This window comes from Zosterops lateralis, assembly GCF_965231275.1.
Source record: "Zosterops lateralis genome assembly, chromosome: 3".
Taxonomy (NCBI): Eukaryota; Metazoa; Chordata; class Aves; order Passeriformes; family Zosteropidae; genus Zosterops; species Zosterops lateralis.
The window spans coordinates 25,953,758-25,972,622 of NC_139764.1; the positions used below are offsets into that span (position 1 = coordinate 25,953,758).

Genomic DNA, 18,865 nt, shown 5'->3' on the forward strand with positions numbered 1-18,865 from the left:
CCAGCGCGGTTTCCGTGCGCACCCACCCCTTTCCTCAGAACAATGGTGGAAGGAGCACGCCCATCCCTGCGAGCTGGGAGAGGGTGACAGCAGACAGAACCTCACCATCAGCCTCCATCAATAGTCCCCTCCCAGTGTCTGTGAGCTGTCACTGCTCCTTTAATTCCCCCTCCCACTGCCCTCCCGGCTTTGCTCGTACGCCCTGCCCGCCGAAACTCCACCTTCTCCGGGGCTGTGCTGAGCCGGGCTGGGCCGGGCCGGGCTGAGCTGAAGCGGGCAGGGCGGTGGCGGCAGCAGCTTCCGTAAGTCCATCCCCCCATCCTCACCCTTACCCGACCCCCGGCGTGGGGTTAAGCACCGGGGGGGAGCCCGCCCCCGGGCGGGCAGAGCTGCGGGTCCGTCCGTCTCCCCCTCCCCGGCTCCTTCCTCTGTTTTCTAAGCTTATCTAGGCATGCCTACCCCTCCCATCCCCTTTCTGTCTGCGGGGATTTTTGCATTAGATAACGCATCCGAAGAGACACAGAGGCTTCCCCATCGGGGCGGAGAGTAAACAATACCGCAGCCTCCTGGGATGCGCTGCCGACCCCAAAGCCAAGCCCGCATCCTGTCAAAGGCATGCGGTAGCATAAAGGGGCGCCTGTGGGAAACGAGGATCTTTGTCATCTGGAGGGCTGGAAAGGGCCTGAGAGCTGCTTGAGCACTGTGGGATGCCATGGGCGGCTGTGACGCTTTGCCCTGAGCTGAGTATGCGTCAGGATACCGTGTGTCAGGGCTGGTTTTGGGGAAGGGAGCTCCCCACTTCCGCTGATCTGCAAGAGCAGCTGGCAAACCAGAGGTCTGCAAAGATTTTTGGCTGGACTTCAACAATGATGCTGCCCAAGAGTTTTGCAGTATGCGCTAAAGTGCACAAGGTGTCAGGGACCCTGCAGGAACCAGAGTGTCTTTTTGCTCCCACCTGGGAGGGATCAGAGGTGCCTCGAGTACTGGGAAGCATCATATTGCAATTGGATATCACTTGTGGTGGAAAACTGCCCTGGGGGCTTCGCTTGTCTCATCACACCCCTTCCTCCTCCGTGGAGGACCTGCAGTGTCCATCAGCATAAGCCTGGGGAGGTGTCAGCAGCTGTCCTCGTGGCTTTAAAGACCCATGTGGTTCCTCTCCCATTCTGGGGTCTGAAATGCTTTTCTGTGCTCTGCGCTTGCGTGACCTCCGTCTGCCACTGAGCACAGCCTTCCTGAGTATTTTGAGCCACAGAGCTAAGAATAACTCATACGGTGCCCGTGTCTGCACAGAGCTCCCCATGTCTGCAGCCATGGCCAGTGCTGGTAGGTCGGGTGGGAAAGGGTGCAGGGAACCTGTCAAGGGCTATGGGGGTAGGGAAAGTTCCCTGGCCACTGGCAGGTTGTGGTATGAGTGCTGGGGAGGTGGTGAGGTGGGATCTGGAGGCAGTGTGGGCAGCTGTACTTGGAATCCCCTCCTCCCCCCTGTGTCTGGGACTGGAGAAGCCATCCTGCCAGCTCTGCAGGCACCAAGTGCTTTGCCACTGGGAGAGACTGCCAGGGTGCTGGCTGCGGGGCAGGAGTCATAGGAGGACCGTCAAAGAGGAGAGAAGGGCTGGCACTGCCCTGGAGAAGGGTAGTGGGTTTAGAGCATCCCAGAGCATGGAGAGTGATGGGGAAGAGTAGATTTTTTTCTTCTGAAAAGCGTCTGGCTAGGACAGCCACAAGGGTTAGCAGCCAAGTTTATGCCCTATGCATGTGCCAGGAGCTTGCCCCCTATTCACCGTTGCCTGCCTTCCCTTTAGCTATCACAGCACTTCAGGACAAGGAAAGCCGCCTCTTTGGAGCCAGGCTGTACCCTGCTCCCCTGGGATAGGGTACTGGGGAGGGAGTGGGCCAGCACTGGCATTCGAGTTTGCTGCTCTGAGTGGGTTGCTGGCTCCTGGCTTATTTACCCAAGGACTGCACCACTTTCTCACAAAGACAAACCTCTGAAGTATTTGGCCCCAGCCCAGCCAAGCGGGAGCTGAGATGGCTGGGGAGTGGGGCAGGATGAGCCACAGATGCCACTGGGCTGGTGGTGGCACCTGCGCCATGGCCCTGCTGCAGGTGACACTGCTCACATGGAGGCTTGGACCAGGCGGTGCCAGAGGCCCCTTCCAGCCCGGGCGGGAGGTGGCTGTGAGCTGGCTGCTACCGTGGTGCCCGGACAGGGCTGGGGGCAGCTGGACCCAGGAGGGAGCGGTGGGGCAGGGCTGCGGGGCCAGACATTCCCGGCAGTTTGTCAGGCTGGTTCGAAGCTCCTGGCCCTGCGCTGCTGGTCAAAGCCCCGGGAGGATGGCCAGGGCAGGGAGAAGTGCGGCGTGGAGCTCTGCCGTGTCTGTCCTGCCCCGCTCTCACTAGTGCCGGGCTGCCCCGCTGAACCCCGTAATCCCTTCCCGGTATCTCCCAGCAGGCTGCTCCACTGACGAGCCTTGAGTCATCCTCCCTGTGTGTGTGTGCTGTCCCGCCTCTTCCTTCTGTGTCCTCCTCTGGCCCCATAGCCAGAGCTATCTGCGCCCCGCTGGGCTCCTCCCTACCCGGCCCTATTGACTCAGTGCTCAGGCAGCCGGGACGGCTGTCGGGGAAAAGGAGAGGGAGAGGCCCCTGGGGGTGGGAGAAGCTGCTGACGCCCTCCCGTCCGAGGCGGCTGAGGAGGAGCCGGGACGAGGGAAGAACCCGGAAAGCTGCGCCGGGAGGAGAGGCTGACGAGGTTGGAATGCGTCTGAAATTCCTCCGGGCACAGCCTTTTGGCGTAGCAGGGACAGGACAGGACCCGTGAGCTGGGTGATCCCCAGGTGCTGGGGGGCTGCCTCCTCCCAGCCAGCCCTCAGCGCTGCTTGGCCCCCTTGGTGTCCCCTAAAGACAGCGGGGCTGCAGCGGCCAGGCTGGAGGACAGGGCTCAGAACGGGGCTGCTGCTGGGGATGGGGTCTGGGAGGTTCTCCTGGTGTGTTCACCCCGGGGTGCTCTGTGTGTTACTGGGCTCACTGTGCCAGGCCGGTGATGCTGGAGAAGGTCCCTGCTGTGGGAGTGGTGGGGAACTGGGGCTTCAGCCTCCAAGCCTGGCTCTGTGGGAGGGCTGATATCCCCAGGGAGAGCCTCAGCATGCCGTGCCTGTTGTGTTGCAGGGAGTGGAGCGGAAGGTAGCGGTGCTGGTGCCCAGTTATGATGCCCTTTGGCGGGATGGCTGCTCGACTGCAGAGAGACCGCCTGAGAGCCGAGGGGCTCGGCCAGCACAACAACGCCATCAAGTATCTCAACCAGGACTATGAGGCTCTCAAGCAGCAGTGCATTGAGAGTGGCAGCCTCTTCAGGGATCCCCAGTTCCCAGCTGGCCCAACTGCCCTTGGATTCAAGGAACTGGGGCCGCACTCCAGCAAGACACGGGGAGTGGAGTGGAAGCGTCCGTCGGTAAGTGCTGGGCTTGCTTTTTTTCGGGCTGGGCTGGCATCCCTACCCTGCACATCCACACTGACATGATGTGCTGAGCTGCAGACTGGCCCTTGCTGGCACCCCTCAGTGCTCAAAGTCCCTGGAGTTCTGCAGAGCCACTTTCCCAATGGCCCAGGGCCATTTTACTGAGTGTCTGCTCAGAAAAGCATTGTGTCTAGCAGGCACTGCTTCCTCTGGACAGCAGACTGTGGGCTTCAGAACAAGTGGGTTGTATTGTTGCTTCTAGGTGTCATGGCATGAATGTGTCACCCTCAGTAGCTGGGGCTTTTGAGAGTGCATGTCCCCTGATGCCATGAGGGCAAAGGGGAATGTCATTCAGCCTTGTCCTCCCATGGACACAGCAGATATTGCCTTGCCTTACCATGATGGCCTTGGGGTTGCAGTCAAGCAGCCTTCCCTAGCAGAAGGCAGGTGGGGTACATCTCACAGGGACCATGCACCATTTCTCTCGAGTCAGAGCTGCAGTGGGTGCCAGCCCTGCTAAAGCCTAGGCCCTGCCAAGATCCAGCACCAGCATCTGATTCTGTCCTTCTGCAGGAATTAGTGGATGACCCCCAGTTCATTGTTGGTGGTGCCACTCGGACGGACATCTGCCAGGGGGCTCTGGGTGAGTCTTGAAGCTTTGTCCCTGGACCTTGGTCCAGACAGTCGTAACTGGGGAGAGTTGGGTGGCCCTTTCCACTCAGTGAGGTGGAAACTGCAAGTCAGGGGGCATTCTATGCCTCCTGGTAGCTCTAGGTTAAAGCTCCACAAAAATGAGTTGATGTGTGCACAGCTTGACCATGCTGAGATCAGTGGAGATTTTGGGTGCATCCATGCCTGACACATGCTGAAAACAATGCTAGGAGCTGTTCCAAAGAGCTCCCTGCTTTGGTAAATGATGAGGGATGGCAGCTGCGTGACAGTAACAAACTGAGATGGTGGTGGTGGTGGTGACAAACTGCTTGTGAAGCAATGTGGTGTGGCAGAAGGAAATCGAGAGGTGTACAAGTGATGATTTTTCTTTTCTCCAGGAGTGTCTCCTGGAGGCAAGGAGAGAAGTATTAATGGGCTGGGTAGGCCAGCAGAGTTGAACCACAACTGGGATTTTGTGGTCATCAGAAACAGATCTTGGTACCACAGACAGTGTTGTCCTGATTGGGAGCAAGTAGGGCACTTGATTTGGAGTACTGTATACCTTAGCACATTTAGCATGCTGTTTTCAGGGGTGACTACATTTAATATATCCAGTAATTAGGACAAACTTGAGGTGGCAACTGGAGTGCATAAAAGCCCAAAGCACTGTGGTAGAGTTCACTTGGTCATTAAAAACTGGGAAATGCCATTTTGTCAAACCACAGCCCAGTTACAGGTTATCCAGGCTCAAGGCTAAGGTGTGAAAGGCTTCAAAGGTAAAAGAGAAAAGAGAATCAAGGCAAGGCATTTAAAGCACAGTTCTGGCCCGGAGCAGCACTTGTGGTTAAGATCACTCGGAAGGAAAAGTGTGGTGGCACTGCTTGCAATTTGAGAAGCTGCTGCAGCAGCATGAAACCGCTTGCTTGCTAAAATGGCTTTTTACATGCAACGTGTAAATTCTGCTGCAGAACTTGCTGTCTGAGATATGGAGGGCAGTCATATGAATGAGTTCCAGGAGGGTCCAGATAAATAGCTGCAGGAGGGGGCTGTTGGGGCTGATTGTGTGTGGTGGTCTGGACACAGGCTCCTGGTGAGGGAAGAATGTTTCCTGTTGCCTTGAGCTAATACTTCTCTCTGTGGGCAGGCTGAGCACGCCTGGATCCCTGAGTTCTGCTTGCTGGACCTTCTCTGTTTTTTCCGTGGACTTTTTGAGCTGGGTTGCCCCAAACATTTGCAAGGAGAGCACACCATGGGCTCCTAAACATCCATCACCTACCCTCCCAGCCAGGGAGGCGATGGGTACTCATATCAGCTTCCTCTCCTTCCCCAGGCGACTGCTGGCTGCTGGCTGCCATTGGCTCCCTCACGCTCAATGAGGAGCTCCTGCACCGCGTAGTGCCCCATGGACAGAGCTTCCAGGAGGACTATGCTGGCATCTTTCACTTCCAGGTGGGCTGGGAGCTTTTGGCCCTCCATAGCTGATGGGCTGTGTTGGAAGGAAGGATGGTGGCTTGAGGCCATCCCTCTGGGGTAGGGATGAGCAAGCCATGTGATGCTCTGAGCTCACCCCAGTGTCTCCTCACCCCCCAGATCTGGCAGTTCGGTGAGTGGGTGGACGTGGTGGTGGATGATCTGCTGCCCACCAAGGATGGGGAACTTCTGTTTGTCCACTCAGCGGAGTGCACTGAGTTCTGGAGCGCTCTGCTGGAGAAGGCCTATGCCAAGTGGGTATCCCCATGGTGGGCATGGAGGGGGTGTGGAGGGAAGGGAGTCTCCTTGCTGTGCGGAGAGGAGGGAAGGGAGTCTCTTCTGTGGCTGGCCCTGCTTGTGCTGTGTGTCTGGTCAGCTGCCATGTGCTACCTCCTGGTCTCCTCACGCACCCCTCAGGCTGAATGGCTGCTACGAGTCGCTCTCGGGGGGCAGCACCACCGAGGGCTTTGAGGACTTCACGGGCGGCGTGGCAGAGATGTACGACCTGAAGCGGCCGCCGCGCAACATGGGCCACATCATCCGCAAGGCGCTGGAGAGGGGCTCCCTGCTGGGCTGCTCCATCGACGTGAGTGATGTGCTGGGATGAGCTGGGGCTCTGCCAGTGCTGGCCAAAGAGAGGCCTCACAGCCCAAGGCTGTATCAGCAGTCCCCTCACTGGGACACCGGGTGGGAAGTCACTTTTTTGCCCTCTTACTACAGCACCCTTTCCAGAGCCAGTGTGGCAGCCCTGCAGCACAACATGTGGTGCTGCAGCCCAGTTGCTGGGAATGGGCTCCTTTGGATGGAGCAGGATTGTTCATCTCAAGTGCAAGAGAAGGGACTGCCTACAACTCCAGCCATGTTTTGCATCAGCAAATTACCTGGAGCAGGGTTTTTAAATTCTGAAATTTGGGTGGTTCCTTGATAGATCTTCAGGGTCCTCTGCTAAGGAAATAGTCTTTAAATTGTGCACTACCAGCAGCCTTGGAGCACAGGAAGCTGCTACCTGCTACTCCTCTTGGCTTGGAGCAGTGCAAAGCAAGGAGAATTCTACACACAGTGGAGGGAAGGGATAAGACTACATTAATTCAGTCCTATTGACTTAAGTATTACACGTTCTCCTCAGATCACAAGCGCCTTTGATATGGAAGCAGTGACCTTCAAGAAGCTGGTGAAGGGCCATGCCTATTCTGTCACAGCCTTCAGAGATGTGAGTCACCTAGATTAGACTTTAATAGCAATAGCAGCCTGGCCAGTGGCATTGGCTCCACCTCCTGTGTCTGGTGTCTGGCAGGTGAACTACCGAGGTCAGCAGGAACAACTCATCCGCATCAGGAACCCCTGGGGTCAGGTGGAGTGGACTGGAGCCTGGAGTGATGGGTAAGCAGGACAGAAGGGATGGCAGTCTCGCTCTGTCAGGCCAGCAAGCGCTGCACACACAGCAGCTGAGCACAGGGCAGTGCTGAGGGGAAGCTCACAGTGTGCAGAGCTCTTCACATCAGAAAGAGAGGAGTTGAGGGCCAGCTCTGAATTGCTCTCAGGAGTCCCTATCTAATTGTCTCTGTCTTGCTATTCCAGTTCCTCTGAGTGGAACAACATCGACCCTGATGAGAGGGAAGAGCTGCAGCTGAAGATGGAGGATGGAGAGTTCTGGTGAGTGCTGGAGCAAAGTGCTGCTCTATTTCAGCAGCCAGTCTGGGGAAGAGCAGAGAAGCTGGGGAGAGATCCTGCAGTCATGTTTCACCTGAAGCGCATGACCTACCTTTATGAGCTGGCTTTCCAGCATTGGAGAGCTTGCCAGCATTTTCTCATCTGATCTAGTTAATAATTTTCCTCCCTTGAAAGAAATTCAGGCCAACTAAATCCAAAATAAACATCTAGGAAGAGTAAATATCCCTTCTTACCCAAACCCAGCACAAGGCTTTAAATAAGCTATAACTGTTAAGGGTAAAAGATTTTACTGTCACTTAATTCTCATAAAATGTTAGCTGGGTCCAGAGCTGCTTGCACTCTCCTCCCTCCCCACAGCCCTGGCCTCAGCCCCTACTTGTCTCCCACAGGATGTCTTTCCGGGACTTCATGAGGGAGTTCTCCAGGCTCGAGATCTGCAACCTGACCCCGGATGCCCTCACCAAGGATGAGCTCAGCAGATGGCACACACAGGTGTTTGAGGGCACGTGGCGCCGGGGGAGCACTGCCGGGGGCTGCAGGAATCACCCAGGTACCTCTGGCCTCCACATTTGTGCTCTTGGCAGCTTGATGAAACCAGGGGTCTCATCCACACATCCCCTTCCTCCCAGCCACATTCTGGATCAACCCCCAGTTTAAGATCAAGTTGCTGGAAGAAGATGACGACCCTGGGGACGATGAGGTGGCCTGCAGCTTCCTGGTGGCTCTGATGCAGAAGCACCGGCGGCGGGAGCGGCGGGTGGGAGGTGACATGCACACCATCGGCTTTGCTGTCTACGAGGTAACCCCTGCCCACCCCAAGGCTTCTTCCTTGGGACAGGCTTAGCATTGCCAGTCCACCTCAACCCCAGTCCTCGAGAAAATCTTTTCCCCCAGCTTTGGCCAGCTGTGGGCTAATGTCCCCCATCCTGTGCTCCCTACAGTAAGGGATGGGGCAGGTACTGGGATTCTGATTTTTTTCCCTGTTCCCTCCTATCTGCAGGTTCCTGAGGAGGTATGTCCTGAGCTGTCACAGCCTACCCCATCTTGGAGGGAAGCACAAGACTGAGTAAAAATGGGTTGATGTATCCAGTGGCATGGGAGCTCCCACAGCACTGGTCATGGCTAGGGTGCTAGCGGGTGCTGGGCACCTCCATGTGGGAGGGAGGAATGGCTCCTACTGGATGTGCAGGGCAGGGCTGTTATACCTGATGGGGCTGGGTGTTGATCCCACCACTCCCTGTGGTTGCTTCCCATTGTCCACAAGCACATTCCTTCCCCCAGGCCCAGGGCATGCAGAATGTGCACTTGAAGAAAGACTTCTTCCTGCGAAACCAGTCCCGGGCACGGTCTGAGACCTTCATCAACCTGCGGGAGGTGAGCAACCAGATCCGGCTGCCCCCCGGCGAGTACATCATTGTGCCCTCCACCTTCGAACCACACAAGGAGGCCGACTTTGTCCTGAGGGTCTTCACTGAGAAGCAGTCGGACACAGAGTGAGTCCTGGCCTGGGAGGGACACCCGTGTCTGTGAGCAGTGGGATGTTCCCCACCGCAGGCAGCCTGCTGGCTAGGGACCCTGCTCATCACTTTGTTATCCCCTTTCTGCCCCAGGGAGCTGGATGAGGAGATCTCGGCAGATCTGGCAGATGAGGTAGGAGCCGCCACTTAGGATCGGCTAGTGCTGAGGCTCCAGCACTTGGGAGGGGGAGCGACAAGCAGTGGCTGTCTGAGTCTGAGATGTCACAGTGTCTGGAGAGGGGCTGGCAGGGTTGGGGTGATGGGGATGTGAGAATTAACAAAGATGAGAAGAACAAAAAAGAGCTTCCTTTCCAGTTGGCATTTACTGAGCCTGTTGTTTGGTCCCTGGGTTTGACCATTAACCTCTTCTTTCTGGTTTGCATCACGCCAGGAGGAAATAACTGAGGATGACATAGAGGACAGCTTCAAGAGCATGTTCCAGCAGCTGGCAGGAGAGGTGGGTATGACTGCACCAAGCTCTGAAAGGTGCTCTGGGGAGTGGAGGGGACAGGACCAAACCCCTCAACGGTGGGAGTTCCAGCCCACCCTATGCTCGCTCAGTCCTGTCCTGCAGACAAGTCCATCTTGGCTGTGGCTCAGCCCAGCTGCCTGCAGGGATGGTGTGACAGGGGCAGATTTGGGGAAGAGCATCTAACTGTGACCAAAACTCTTCTGAGTGTACAAGAAATGTAATGGTATCCTCATGTTTTGTGACTAAGGCAGAGATGTTTATGCAGGAGGGGGACAATGGCCACAAGTGGGGTGGAGAGCAGGCAAGGGGTGATGCTAACTCTGCTTCTGCTCCAGGACATGGAAATCAGCGTCTTTGAGCTTCGGACTATCCTGAACAGAGTCATCTCTAGACGTAAGCACTACTCTTTCTACCTCTTGCTCCCTGCTACCCAAGTTTGCTCAGCAGATTGGGTTTTGATGCATGTGCTCAACCTCCTCCTTTCTCCTCAGACAAAGATCTGAAAACGGATGGGTTCAGCCTGGACTCCTGCCGCAACATGGTCAACCTGATGGATGTATCCTCTTGGCACTGTGGGCCAGGGGCTAGTTTTCATGGTGCTCAGCCTGCAAGAAACAAGACTTTTCTCTTGGAGCTGGGGCTTGGCTCTCCAGCAGTGCTGCAGCTGTTTAACTGGGGAAGGAAAGGAAGGGGTCCTTATGGCTTCAGGGCTACCTGCCCTACACTCTTTGACCTTAGCAGCAGGTTTTTCAGCAAGGGCCATCACTTCTGCTGCTTGCTTGGGCCTGGCTCTGCCACCAAAAGCCCAGCATGGTCCCACCCCATGCCTTCTCCTTTCCCCTCCAGGAGGAAGTTCCTGTGTTTCACTTCCCTTGGGCTCCCTAGCCTGATGTGCTGTTGTGCCACCCAGCCTTTGAGGCTCTCCTCAAAGGGAACAAGGACTATTTGGCTTATTTCCTCCAAACCATTCTGTCCAGCTTTTGTAGATGAGTCAAGTGACAGGAACCATGGCCAGTGTCCTGCTTGTACAAGGACATGCAGCTGGGGGGGGTCAGACCAGGAACACCTCTCAGTGCTTCTTCAGCCTGGCCCTATAACATTACTTTTTGCTGCAGGCCAGCCCAGCTTTGGTCCAAGGACAGCAGCTGCTCCTAGGAAGTGGCATGGCTGCTAGTTCAAGTGTTACCCTTTCCTTGGTGGGTTGCAGGCCCTTATTTTGCTGATGCTGCAGGATAGAGGGGAAGGCTGGGGGAAAAAATTGGGCAGGCCAAAAGTGTGTCCAGGCTTTTCTCACCTCCTGTGGCTGGGATCTGGTAGCTTTGCCTTTGTACTCCCCCCTTTCCTGGCTGCTTTGACCTCCTTGACCCTCTGCTCCAGAAAGATGGCAGTGCCCGCCTTGGGCTGGTGGAGTTCCAGATCCTGTGGAACAAGATCCGGAGCTGGCTGGTGAGGAAGAGAGGGGGCATGGTGCACTGCACTGGGGTAGCAACCCTCCTGGGGCAGCAAGGAGGGGGGACAGTGAGCCTGGAGGCCACAGGAGAACCTTCCCTTCATGTCCTCCGTGATGTTTTTGCAGACAATCTTTCGCCAGTACGACCTGGATAAGTCAGGCACCATGAGCTCCTATGAGATGCGCATGGCTCTGGAGTCAGCCGGTAGGTCTGGAGAAGGATGGGACTGGGCTGGAGGCTGGGGAGGGGGCTCCTGCTGTCGAAGTCCTGTCTCAAGTGGCACGAGAAGAGTGTAACCAGCCTATATTGCATGCTTGAAGCCAACCTGTTTATTGAGATGTGGCCCATGTAAGCACTAGGCTTTCTGCATCACAGCTGTGCCATGTGTTGGAGCCTCAGAGTTAGAGATGCATGCAAGATGGTCCCAGCCTCTGTTCTCTCTGACCTGCAGAATCCCATCCTGGCAAAGCAGAGGCCTGGGGTGGATCAGTGAGCTAACTAGTTATATATGGGTGCAGGGAGAGTATCCCTTCTTCCTATTGAGGCTGGACACGGTGCCCTTCCTTGGGTGTGCTGGTGGACGTTTTGTGTGGGTGCATGGACTTTGACAACTGCACCCTGCTATCCTGCCTCCCTTGGGGGCTAACTACTCTCTGCCTTGCAGGTTTCAAGCTGAACAACAAGCTGCATCAGGTGGTGGTGGCCCGCTATGCAGACAATGAGATGGGCGTGGACTTTGACAATTTTGTCTGCTGCCTCCTGAAGCTGGAGACCATGTTCAGTGAGTGATGGCCCCTGGGGCAGGGAGGGCAGGAACAGAGGGATGCATTGCTCACTTTTCTTGTGTCCTTGCAGGGTTCTTCCGTAGCATGGACTCTGAAGGCACTGGCACTGCTGTCATGAACCTTTCTGAGGTGAGAGCTCAGCCCAGTGAATGTTGGGGTGGGAAACAAGGGGACATGGCATTAGGGTGAATGGGGCACCTGGGGTGGGTGGCAGAAAGCCCTCCAGCCCCCTGGGTAGGGAAAGAACCCATAAAAGACCAAGATGAATAAAGAGGACTGCTGCAGGCTTTGTGTTTCTTGGAGGGCTGTTAAAATTGACTCATGAGGACATGCCAAAAATGCACCCTGTTCATCCCTTCTCCCTCTCCTTCCCAGTGGCTGCTGCTGACGATGTGTGGCTAGGAGTAACAACAGATCCGCTGCAGCTGGGACACCCCAATGGGCCAGGCCCACTCCAAGTGCCTCCCCTTGGATCCATGGATACAGGATACTCTTCCTCCCTTGCTCCATCCCACGCTGAGCCAATAGCCCTGCCTCCAGCAAGCCTCACACCATCTTCTCCAGTGGACCAGGGGTCAAGGCAGGCAGGGGATTCCCTTCTCCTCTTCTGGGCTGGGCTTTTTCCACTCCCCCTTCCTCGCTCTCACCCCAGAACAGGAGGAGGGCGAGCAGCATGGGGTACCTGTGAATCCCTGCCCGTGGCAGGCTGGAGGCCAGCTGCAGAGCAGGGGGAGGCAGCTGTTGGGGCATGAGGGGGAGGACACTTGTATCGCTTGCTCTAGTGCTGACCAATCCCCTCCAGCACACATTGCCTATCTCTGCACCCACACCTGGGAGCATCAGCACATATTGCCTTGCTCAGGCAGCAGGTTCCTGAGGGAGCCAGAGTGGCCTTCTGGGAGGAGGAATGGCCATACTCAATATCATGAAGCCCTTGCACCATACTTACCACCACTAAGCATGACCAAAGCGTTGAGCCTGTTGGCTCTTTCCTGCGTGGCCTTCAACACATCCCTTCCACCTCCATGCCCCTGCCTATGCCCACCACTGGGTCAAGCCCTACTACTCCAGCACTGAATGTTTTGGGGCTCCTCTGTCATATGAACACAGGCGACCCTGTAGTGCAGCAGCTGAAGCTCCTCTTGCCCACACAGGCACAGCTATGCCACTGTCACAGCAGCCTGGCCTCCCCTCCCATCCCTGGGAGCTCCTGGGACATCTGCTGCCCTTGGTCACGGCCCACAGCAGGGCTAGGGGGTACAGCACCCAAGAGCCAGTGCCCTCCTCCAGAGAGCAGGGGGTGGTGTTTTAGGGGGGTTTTCAGCACAAAGTTAGGTTTTTTCTCCCAGTCCCTCATCTTTCCACACTGTAACCCTCTCCTCTTACCTTGGGCTCCTTTGCCCGGTGCGGATGGACTCCAGTGCCAACATATTTGCACTTCTCTGTGCTACTCCATTCCCCTCACCTTCTTCTGGGGTAATGGGGTGGCTCCAGCCTGGCAGTGGGTGAGGGCCCGTCCCCTGCCCTGCAGAGGCAGGCAGGCAGTTTGCTTCCCCCAGACCCCTGTTGTCACTGGAGGATGCACCTGCAGCAATAACCACTGCTGCCTGCCCGGCAGCTCTGCTTCCTCACCCTGCTCACTGTGCTCTCCAGGAATAAACAGATCTGTTAGACATGTGGTCTGGGAAGTGTCTTGGAGTCTGCATCCTCCCTCTGCCCACCACGGGCTGGTGCAGAGCCAAGCTCAGATCATGCTGCTTGCCCAGCCTGGGGCACAGGTGGAGCAGCACCATCAGGGCAAGTCTTGCTGTGGGGCTGGAGACGTCCATATTCCCCAGGACTTCATAAGACTTGCCTATTTCTTTGCACGGGTGTCTTAATGCTGCCTTAACACATGGGGCAGCACTAGGTAAGAGAGGGAAGGGAGCACTGCTCCTAAAGAAATGTGTCTTGTAGAGGCGGGGAAGGGGAAAGAGGATCCACTTGGATAGGATGGAGTAAAGTATGGAGCTGGTGGAAATGAAGAGCAGCCTGGAACTCTGGATCCTGGAAGGGGACCAAAAGAAGTATATTTCTTCCCTGGGTAGAGCCTGTGGGAAATTTTCCCCTGCTTCCTTTGAGGTCATGTGAGGTATAGCTAGAAGCAGAAGAGTTCCACAAAAATGACAGTGGTGTGCTGGATGGTGGGGCTTTTCATAGCGTGGCTCAGAGCAGGACTTACTATCAGTGCATCCTGCTCCTTGCTTACACTCCAAAAGGACACTGCAGTCTGGATGGCCCAGGGCTGCTCAGCATTTGTAAGAGGAGTGACCTTGGATACCTTACCAATCCCAACATCTCAATATCCTTTATATGGGTGCCCTTTGGACCAGCCCAGCTCTCTGGGACCAGAGGAGCAGCACCCAGTTCTGGGGCAAGCCAACCTGGCTCAGAGCACAGACAGGAGCTGAGGTGTGCCAGCAGGAGGAAACAGCCCCGCAGCTGCCTCACAAGGCCACCCTCTCCTACAGAGGAGGGCTCCCCAGGGCTGGATGGAGGTGGGCTATTTGTGCTTGTCTCTTGACTACCTGTGAGCTTAGCTGCCTCCCTGTGGAGTGAGAGTACCTTATGGCTCGCCAGCCCAGGCTTCCTGCTCCTCTTTGCAATCCCAAATCCTCTGCTAAACAAGGCTTAGGTGGGACAGAACAGAGGGCAGGCAGAGCTGTCCCAGCTGCAGGGCCTCATCATGCACACACAGGCCCAATTATAAAGCATGGTGACATGGCTTTGGGATGACAGGTGCCCCTGGCGTAGACTTACCAGAAGCCCCCTCCCTCCCTCCCTCTGGTGCCAGCTGGCAGATCCCTTCCCTCGCCAGCCCTGGCAGCTGGCAGGGGGTTGGCAGGTGGGGACTTCCCCAGCTGCCAGATAAAGCTACTAAAAGTAGCCTGGCTCATCCCCCTCATTGCAAAGGAGACAAGGAAGATGCCCAGCAGACGCCACCTTAAATGCTGAGGTGAGGTCAGGTGAGTGGCAACGAGGCCAGATGTGACCAAACGTTAGCTTTGGGTTTGTCTTGGGACAGGCACTAGCCAGCAGGAGCCAGCCCAGCCCACTTCTGCCTTTCCCACACCTATCCCAGAGGTCAGTGTTGGGTGGGCCAGCAGCACCCATGGATGCACAGCACCACTGCTCCTGCTCCCCAACATCCTGGAATTTACTGCACCTCATATGGCCCTGCCTCCCGCAGGCCAGAGCTGCCTGCCCTACCTGGGGGTTCCCTCTCTCCCACCAGCTGCTCATGTCCATCCCCCAGGCACAGGAGGGGGGCCAGGACCACAGCCCATCCCCACCTGACCCCACCAGCTGCCCCAGCAGCTGGGCTCTGGCATCTCCCCCTTGGCTAAGCTTCACTCTGCCCTGGGCCCACGGCTGCAGGAATGTCATTCCCGTGGACACAAGGGGCCTTTGTGTGAGCAGAGCTGGGGTGTGGGGGCCCAGCCCAGCATCTCAAGCCGGGGCTGGGGAGAGCTACAGCTGAGGGCTCGTGGGTGGGCAGCAGCTGACTCCAGCATGGCCCCACAGCCCCCAGCCAGGCACGGCAGTCTCTCCACTACTGTGAGGGGTATCAGGGAGGAAAGCCTTCTCCTCATCCTCCTTATCCCTCCGGCACCAGCAGCATCCTGCAGTCACTGCTGGCTCAGGAAGCACCACCAACACCAGTACAGAGCTGGCATCACACTAGTGAGCCTCAGCACCTGTGCCAAAAGATGCTAAGGTCTCAGCCACCCCACGAGGGAAGCAGGAGAGTTGGGACTTGGGGCAGGGGCTGGGAGCACCAGCCAGCAGCTGCTGGATTCAGCCTTTTTCAACAGCTGCCGTCTCAGCGCCAGCAGCAGGGAATGTGCATGGGCTGGGGCTTTCCAAGGTCTGGCCACAGCACATTAAACAACCTATTTATAGCACTTGCGTCCCTCCTCAGTAGGAATGGCCTGTGCTCCTCCTGCATGGGGCTGGGTGCTTGGGTGCCACCACTGTCCTCACCACCAGCACCTGCTGGGATCCCTGCCAGGAGGGTGAGGTTTCCTAAAACAAAATACTCTTGGCCTTCCTGACTCTCATCTTCCTCCCCTGCCATTTCTGAGAGCTCCCAGCGCTGCCCAGAGCAGATTTGCAGCACATCTCATACATGTTGTGAAGAAGCCCTTCTCCCCAGGATCCTTGCAGATTATTATGGAGATTTTATCATACAACAGCCTATTTAGACATCAGCAGGTGCCGATGGCTACTCTGTCCCCTGTGCCTGCCCCTGAGATGGCATGAGGCTCTTGCCCTCCCACAGAGCAGAGATGCTGTTCTGGGAGCAGGCTGAATGCTGGCAGCTCACTCACAGGGTGGCCTGTGCCACATTTGCCTGTTGTGTGATGGGGCACAGGACTGCTTGGAAGACATCCCCTCCACAGAAAGGCAGCAGCAACCAAGAGGAGCTGTTCCATGAGCTAGCACAGCCATCTCCTGCCCAGATGCTGGCATGTCACACACCCATAACCCTCCGGCTGTGCCTCCTCTGAGGCGGCCTCCCAACGGGTCCCTCCTCTCCCAGAGGAGATGGAGGTGCCAGCTGGCTCCAACCCCAGGATCTCCAACCCAGAGGATGTGTGGGCTGAGCTCACCCGTGCTCAGCAGCAAGAAGGAAGGGGCTGGGCTTTGGACAAGCTGAATTCTCAGAGCTTTGGGATGGCAGGGAGAAGAAGACCAGAGGACAGCTCTACACAGTCCTCCCACCATCCTAAGGATAGATCCCTGTGTGGGCTGCTTCCAGCCCTGCTATCTCACCAGCATTGCTTCACCCACAGGCTTACCAGAAGCCCACATCATCCTCGTGCTGCTCAGGGGCATCTCCTGCTCCTTGTTTGCTGTTGTGAAGCTGATAACTGATCATCTGAGAGAAATAAGTACTATGGAGATGTATACAGTCCCTGTTTATGCTCAGGAAGTGGATCTCAGCCCTTCCCATCAATAGGTGATACGTGGTTGTGCAATTGATACAATAAAGAAAACAGATGCCCGAAAGGAAGCAGTCTTAACACGTACCCAGAAAAACATAAGCCAACCACCTGGTGAGGAATTTTGAGTCCCTTGGTGGAGAGGGATGAAACATAGACAAGTAAAAAGTGTTGAGAGACAGAACAGTGATTCCAGGACCAGAAAGTCCTCCATGAATCAGAGAAGTCGCAGCAAGGCTCTGCATGCCTCAGCCTAGGAAACACACAGGCAGGACTCTACTGCCCTAAATCTTGCATTTCAAAGTAGATCAGGGTGCGATTTTGTTTTCTTTCAAGGTTGCATTCACTTCCCAGCTCTGGGCATTACTCGTCAGAGGAGCAAGTTTACATCCCCTCATCTCCCTGGGCTGTACTTTTGCCCAGTTGGAGGCTAAAGACCCTGACCTTCCAGATGGGGAAAGCGTCTCGGCAAGATCTCTGAATTTTTGGCAAAAGACAAAAATCTGCCTTTCTATGAGTCCCAAGAGCTTGGCAATTAAGCCCTGCCCCTCCTTCTTCCCAGTGCTCGGATGTTGCAAGCATCTGGCTCTTAAAGCAGGGTGAGAGCCTCCTGTGCTCCCTCCCTGGGAAGGAACAGGTTTCTGCAGAGGCCACACACTACAGCCCCTTTGTTCCCAAAGAATTTTCCATCCACTCCCTTGTGTATCTCGGCAACATTACACCCAGATACAATGCAACACTCAGAGGCAATGCTCCCAGGAATGTGCTGCAGCATCTCTGCACCTGGTCAGTACCTCCCTTTCCCCGTGGGACTGGAGGACAGGATGCCTCCAGTAGGGATGGCAGGATGATCAGTTCTCCCGGCTCAGGCAGGGCTTTTCCTACGAAAGGGCTCTCTAGGGAATAAGATGTCCACTCTCCTCCATTACTGTCATCACTAACACTGACTTGGGATGCCGCATTTTCACCCCAGTCGTCCCCAGTCTGCTCAGAGGTAGGATTCTGCAAGTGCCCTCTGTACAAGGAGAGGATATTCCCAGTGGAGCTGTACTGCTGTAGAAATCAAGGCACCAAGCAAGGCTTATCCGGGATCAGCTGCAGCACAGTGAACCCAGGAGTCTCAAGAGCAGGCCAAGCACTGCCTCCCTGATCAAAGAGGAGATGCTCCCTCCTGGGGAAACATAAACCCTGACATAGCTGCAGCAAAGCTTTGGTCCCACTTCCTTCATCTGGGCTCTTTCCACTCCCAGTAGGGTGAGTCCTATCAGAGCCCTGAGCCTGCAGCCACCTCTGACCACAGCAGCCCCGGAGCCTCCGGGAGCCCAGTCCCAAGGGGCTGACGTCAACCCCGGCCCCTGAAGCTCTGGGGCCAACAGGGAGCTGTTTCTGCTCTCAGCACATGATGTCCCTGTGCTGAGGCATGGTCAACGTGCTCCCCTCATCTATGGCTGGCTCCCTGAAGAATCCGTGGGGCTGGAAAAGGTCACCCTGGCTGAACTAACCACTAACCACCCTTGGATGGGACTTACTGGGCAAGGGACAGCTTATAGCAGGCAGGCAGGGAAATGGAGCAGCAGCTTTTGGTCCCTTGTGTCTGTTCATTCTCCTAAATCCTTCTTGAGCAAGAACCAAAGTAGGGCCTTGGCAGGGTTTTAGAAGGGAACAAGGCGAGGAAATGAAGACAGATATCCACCAGGAACAAAACAAAGGTTCAGCGCAGAAGGGAAGCGGAAGGGCACGGACAACACCATGGACCTTCCTGCCTGCACCCTCACTCTGGCTAGCTTGTGCTCCCCTGACTATTGCCCCAAGCTAACTCAGCTTGGGAACACTGGAAGACAGCTGGAAAGTGCAGGACACTCCTTACCATCCTGCTCTTGAGCCACTCATGGAGCCAAATCAAAGCTCTTTCTCAGGGGAAAACCCAACTCAGTGTATTATTATGCCTTGGGCCATCCCTTGCCCACTCTCCTTGTTGGCTCACCTGGTCTGCATTCCTGGCCCTTATGGGAGCAGGGTGACAATTGCTGGCACCGGCAAGGAATGACAGGCAAGCATATTTTGGACTCAGCTGCCTGCTCAAGGGCTATGGCAAAGCCTTGTAGTGAAAGAGAACCCCACCCTGCCAGCCCACATTTCTGTGGTGGGCAAATCTTGATCCTCCCTTGCCCCCCTTCTCTCCCCTGCACTGCCACCCCGACAAATGGGGCAAAGCAGTATCACTTTCAGGGAATGTGTGTCGGGCCCAGGAGGAGGGGGCATTTAAATGAACAGCTGGGGGAGTTTGTTGTCCCTTGCGCTGGAGCTGTTCCTGCCATTTGGGCTGGCGGCAGGTTCACACTGGAGAAGCTGTACAACCCAGGCTGCCCCGGGAGAAAGAGCTGAGCGGTGTCCCGGAGCAGGAAG

General features: G+C 56.1%; 1 protein-coding gene across 4 annotated transcripts; it reads left to right on the forward strand.

Annotated features, from left to right (window-relative positions):
• Positions 1 to 190: 190 nt before the first annotated feature.
• CAPN11 (calpain 11) lies at positions 191 to 13,147 on the forward strand. Of its 4 annotated transcripts, none has more exons than XM_083858633.1 (22): positions 191 to 302; positions 3,169 to 3,451; positions 4,031 to 4,100; positions 5,439 to 5,557; positions 5,699 to 5,832; positions 5,996 to 6,164; positions 6,705 to 6,788; positions 6,873 to 6,958; positions 7,157 to 7,231; positions 7,639 to 7,799; positions 7,879 to 8,048; positions 8,250 to 8,261; positions 8,531 to 8,742; positions 8,860 to 8,899; positions 9,158 to 9,223; positions 9,574 to 9,631; positions 9,730 to 9,794; positions 10,616 to 10,684; positions 10,815 to 10,893; positions 11,354 to 11,470; positions 11,545 to 11,603; positions 11,850 to 13,147. In XM_083858633.1, the coding sequence occupies exons 2-22, from the start codon at positions 3,206 to 3,208 to the stop codon at positions 11,874 to 11,876; spliced, it is 2,118 nt and encodes a 705-aa protein (XP_083714759.1). In that variant the 5' UTR covers positions 191 to 302; positions 3,169 to 3,205; the 3' UTR covers positions 11,877 to 13,147. The 4 variants fall into 4 exon arrangements, with proteins under 4 accessions (XP_083714759.1, XP_083714760.1, XP_083714761.1 ...); XM_083858634.1 differs by lacking the exon at positions 191 to 302 and adding an exon at positions 1,221 to 1,326; XM_083858635.1 differs by lacking the exon at positions 191 to 302 and adding an exon at positions 2,521 to 2,752.
• Positions 13,148 to 18,865: the final 5,718 nt, after the last annotated feature.